Source organism: Harpegnathos saltator, unplaced genomic scaffold (assembly GCF_003227715.2).
Source record: "Harpegnathos saltator strain DR-91 unplaced genomic scaffold, Hsal_v8.6 scaffold493, whole genome shotgun sequence".
NCBI classification, from domain to species: Eukaryota; Metazoa; Arthropoda; class Insecta; order Hymenoptera; family Formicidae; genus Harpegnathos; species Harpegnathos saltator.
In genome coordinates, this window is record NW_020230308.1 from 142,896 (window position 1) to 147,899 (window position 5,004).

At 43.3% G+C, this 5,004-nt stretch overlaps 1 protein-coding gene across 1 annotated transcript; it reads left to right on the forward strand.

Annotated features, from left to right (window-relative positions):
- Window positions 1-583: 583 nt before the first annotated feature.
- Window positions 584-1,162, forward strand: LOC112589386 (histone-lysine N-methyltransferase SETMAR-like). The gene has a single exon (XM_025302473.1). The coding sequence runs from the start codon at window positions 584-586 to the stop codon at window positions 1,160-1,162; it is 579 nt and encodes a 192-aa protein (XP_025158258.1).
- Window positions 1,163-5,004: the final 3,842 nt, after the last annotated feature.

Genomic DNA, 5,004 nt, shown 5'->3' on the forward strand with positions numbered 1-5,004 from the left:
ATAAAGAAAAATGCAAGAAATATTAGGTTGGGGAAAAAAAAATCCATTATTTTTCCGCTAGATGGCTTTAGTGGTATATATCACGTGATGTATTAATCGCATAGGTTAATATTTATATTTGTTGGAAAAGTGACATTCCGTACTAAAAAAAATTCTTTAACGGTTTTGTGATTTGTCGATTAAATTGTGAGTTATAGCACGTAAAAGACGTATATCAACGAAGAGAAAATTGGGTATATTTTACAATTTTGCTTCGATAAAGGTGAAAATGCAAGCCAGGCGGCTGAAATTGAGAATGGTGTTTATGGTCCCGATACTGTCACAGCTAATCACGCACAATTTTGGTTTCGTCGATTCCGGTCCGGTAATTTTGATGTTAAAGATGCATCTCGTACAGGTAGGCCCGTCGTCGAAAATGTCAATAAAATTATGGAAATGATCGAAGTAGACCGGCATGTTAGCAGTCGTAGTATCGCCCAGGAGCTGAAGATCGACCATAAAACAGTTTTAAACCATTTGCATAAAGCTGGATTCAAAAAAAAAGCTCGATGTTTGGGTGCCACACGAATTGACGCAAAAAAACATGATGGACCGAATTTCAATCTGCGAAGCCTTGACCATACGGAACGAAATCGAGCCATTTCTGAAACGGATGGTGACTGGGGATGAGAAATGGACTACATACGACAATATTGTGCGAAAACGATCGTGGTCAAAGCGCAGCGAAACGGCTCATACGGTGGTCAAACTAGGATTAACGGTCGGGAATGTTTTGCTGAGTGTTTGGTGGGACTATAAAGGAATCATGCACTATGAGCTGTTTTTATATGGCCAAACACTAAATTCGGACCTCTATTGTCAACAATTGGACCGTTTGAAGCTAGCGATCGACCAGAAGCGGCCAGAATTGGTCAATAGGAGAGAAATTGTTTTTTATCAAGACAATGCCAGGCCACATACGTCTATAGTGACTCGTCAGAAACTCCGAGAGCTTGGTTGGGAAGTTTTGATGCATCCACCTTATAGTCCAGACCTGGCACCAAGCGATTATCATCTGTTTTTGTCATTACAAAACTTCCTTGATGGTAAGAAATTGACCTCAAGAGAAGACTGTGAAAATCGCTTAGTCGAGTTTTTTGTAAATAAGGACCAGGGCTTCTAAAGGATTTTTCAATAAGGGCGGGTCGATGTTGCAATGGAATAAAACAAGCTGTGTGTGAGGTATTAATGAAATTCTTTCTTTATTTGAAAGGCCCATGTATGCCATTATGGAATATAACATCGTTCAAATGTCCGCCGCGGCTTCTCACGGTGGCACGGATCCGAGTGGTCCAATTTTCAATGATTCTGCCGCATAGATCCGGCTGAATTTGAGCGATGGCCTGGGTTATGTTGACTTTAAGGGCATCGGTCGATTGCGGCTTATTGGCATAGACCTGCGACTTCAGAAAACCCCACAAGAAAAAGTCTAGCGGGGTCAAATCGCACGATCTTGGTGGCCAATTCACGTCACCTCTGCGAGAGATAACCATACCCTCAAATCGTTCATGCAGAATGTCCATCGTGGCGTCCGCTGTGTGGCACGTAGCGCCGTCCTGCTGGAACCACATGTCGTCCACGTTCATATCGTTTAATTTGGGCCAAAAGAAATTGGTTATCATCGTTCTATAGCGCTCGCCATTGACGGTGATGGCCTTACCAACGTTGTTTTTGAAAAAGTACGGACCAATGACGCCGCCGGCCCAAAATCCGCACCAAACAGTAACTTTTGGTGGATGCATTGCTACCTGTTGAATCTCGTGTGGGTTGGCGTCGTGCCATATACGGCAATTATGCTTGTTAACATAGCCATTCATCCAAAAATGCGCCTCGTCGCTAAAGATGATTTTTCGGCCAAAATTGGGGTCCTCTTCCAAATACTCCGAAGCCCAGTCAGCGAACAAACGGCGTTGTCTATGGTCATTAACTTTGAGCTCCTGGGCCAGTTCGATCTTGTACGGGTGCAGGCCCAAGTCCCGACGCAAAATTCGCTAAGTTGAAGCCTGCGAAAGGCCGAGTTCTTGTGCACGGCGAGGAATTGACTGCCTCGGGTTCTCCTACAGACTTTCACTTACAGTGGCGATGTTCTCGGCCGATCTGGCGTTCCTTTGACGTACGGGTGTTGGCTGATCGTTTACCGAACCGGTCGTCTCGAATTTGGCCACCAAACGTTGGAGAGTCGACTTTGAAGGGCCACCGCGTCTGCCGTAAAATGGGCGCAACGCGCGCAACGTTTGCACTAACGAACACTTATTTATAATAAAGTTTTATCATTTGGACGTGCTGCTCAATCGTGTAACTTGTCATGGTGATTTGGCATCAGTGACTGAATAATAAACAAATAAGATTAGACAGACACCGCCAAAACAACATGGCCGCCACAGGCTGCCAACATCGACCCATACCAATTGAAAAACCCTGTATGAAAGAGGGATCATGAAATTACCTTTAAAATGGCGACAAATTGTAGAACAAAACGGTGCTTATTTGACCAAAATCGAACAATCCTAACTATGTTAAATAAAGCCTTGAAGTAAACGAAAAAATAATGGATTTCTTTTTCCCCAACCTAATATCTATGTGATCGGTAAGGATATCCTATGAATACAATGTGTAACAAATATGATATAAAAGAGAAACTCATAATAATCATTTTCCTTTTTCGTTTTAGTTGTTTGCATTATTTTCTTCCAACGAAAAATTTGAGAGACACCCTATAGATTGCAACAGGTTGAATGACTGCACAATCAACCTGCTAACGGAGGACAATAAGTGCCTTAGCTTTTACAAACAACAGCGGAAAAGGAGTGGGTCCCATTCATGGTGTACGCCGATCTGGAATGCTTTCTAGAAAAAACGTCAAACGAAGTGAAAGGGGATAAACGTGTTGGAAGAAACATCTGTACATTTTAAAATAAATGTTTTTATTAAACGTTGTACAATATTGTTTTTATTTATTGACAGCTTCATACATAACGTCTTGTATAGCGCAGACCAACAGCTCGCAATCGATCAGTGATTCATATGTAACATGTGTCAACGTGCGTTTTACGGTACCGTATGCTTCGAGCGTCATCATACCCCAAAGTCATACAATGTCGAGACATTATCGAGCGTCTGCAGCATTCTCCGGATTTGTAACAAATGCGGTCGTTTGCAAAACTTAAGAAAAAATACAAATGCGGCATTGTTTATTGTCGTTTTTGTGTGTCGTCGAAAACCACTGAATCACCTGTGTTTCATGCGCCCGCTTCGTCACACCGACGGATTATCAGAAAATTCAACGTAAGCGGAAAACGCTAGTGAAACTGAAATGGAGGATGAAAATAATAAGAACGTATAAACATGTGAAAGAAAGAAAGATCGCGTCGCATTTGTGTTTTATGACTTTGAGACGTGGCAGGATGATGCAGTCGAAGGCAGCGAAAATGTTAAAATACACGTGGTTACACTTTGTGTCGCGCAGCAAATATGTGATTCGTATATGGAGATAGACGACATGACGGCGCGTTGTCGTTGGTGTGGTGTGCGTGAATTAATATTTCACAATGATCCGGTGAAGCAATTTGTCGATTTTGCCACGAGACCAACGAAGAGCTTCAAACAGATCATTTGCATCGCGCATAACGCAAGTGCGTTCGACTCGCAATTTATTCTCCGCTACCTGGTCAAAAGTAGCAACTACGTTGAACCAAAACTTATTTTAAACGGTACGAAAATTGTACTATTAACCGTTGGCCGAACTAAATTCATAGACAACATTAATTATATGCCGATGCGATTGTCAATGCTGCGAAAAGCTTTCGGGTTGAAGGGCATTTTAGGCAAAGGGTTATTCCCTCATTTGTTTGATACCGTCGAAAACCAATATTACACCGGTCTATTACCTGATATTCGGTATTTCTCACCAGATACGATAAATCGGATGAACGTGAAGAGTTTTTAGCGTGACATGCGGAGATGGTTAGTAAAAAACGTCGAGTTCGATTTCCAACGAGAGATAGTGGACTATTGTCGCAACGACATGGATATTCCTCGTCGAGCATGTCTCGCCTTTCGTAAAATTTTTTGGAGCGGGGAAGAGTATGTCCCTTCGAAGAATTTACAACCATCGCTTCCACTTGTATGCGAGTTTTCCGGAAAAACTTTTTACGTGAGAAAGAGATAGGTATCATTCCGACGGGAGGTTACAGATATGCCAATAATCAATCGCACAAAGCTCTTCAATGATTATTGTGGAAGGAACGCGAACTCGGACGCGCTGTAATTCATGCCGATAGAGGACAGGAACAGTGTTTATCAGATGGTACATTAGTTGACGGTTATTACGAGCCGGAAAATCCACCGCAAAGACACGTTCTACAATTTCACGGATGTTTTTGGCACGGATGTCCTGTATGTTTTCGAGTGAACCGCGGTAGGCCACTCTCGACCTGTGTACAGCGGATACGATCGACACACGCTACGAACGCACATTCGCAACGTCAGTCGTCTTCATAAACAGGGATATTTCCTTACGGAGAAATGGGAATGCGTCTTCAATCGAGAGATGAGAGAGAATCAGGAGATGGCGGATTTTGTAGAAAATCACTCGATGCTGAGACCATGCCCCTCGATCTTCGCGACGCATTGTTCGGGGGCCGCACGGGGAATATCGTCATACGAATTTACGGTACGAAGTTACGGGGGAGGAAAAGATGCGTCACGTTGACGTATGCTCTCTATACCCCTACGTACTGAAGACGGGTGCTTTTCCGATCAGGCATCCGGAAGTTTACTAGGGCGAAGAGTGCTCCAACTTAGTCGGTGTGACTCCTGATTTTAACTTTACTACAGTGAGAGGACTCGTACAATGCAATGTACTCGCACCACGCGAACTCTTGCATCCCGTACTTCCGTTTCGCACGCAAGGTAAATATTTGTTCGCAGTCTGTCGCAGCTGCTGCGAAACATTCTCGCAAATAG

What these genes read in the sequence shown, in the direction of transcription:
- LOC112589386 (XM_025302473.1), top strand. Translation starts at nt 584, where the DNA reads ATGATGGACCGAATTTCAATCTGCGAAGCCTTGACCATACGGAACGAA.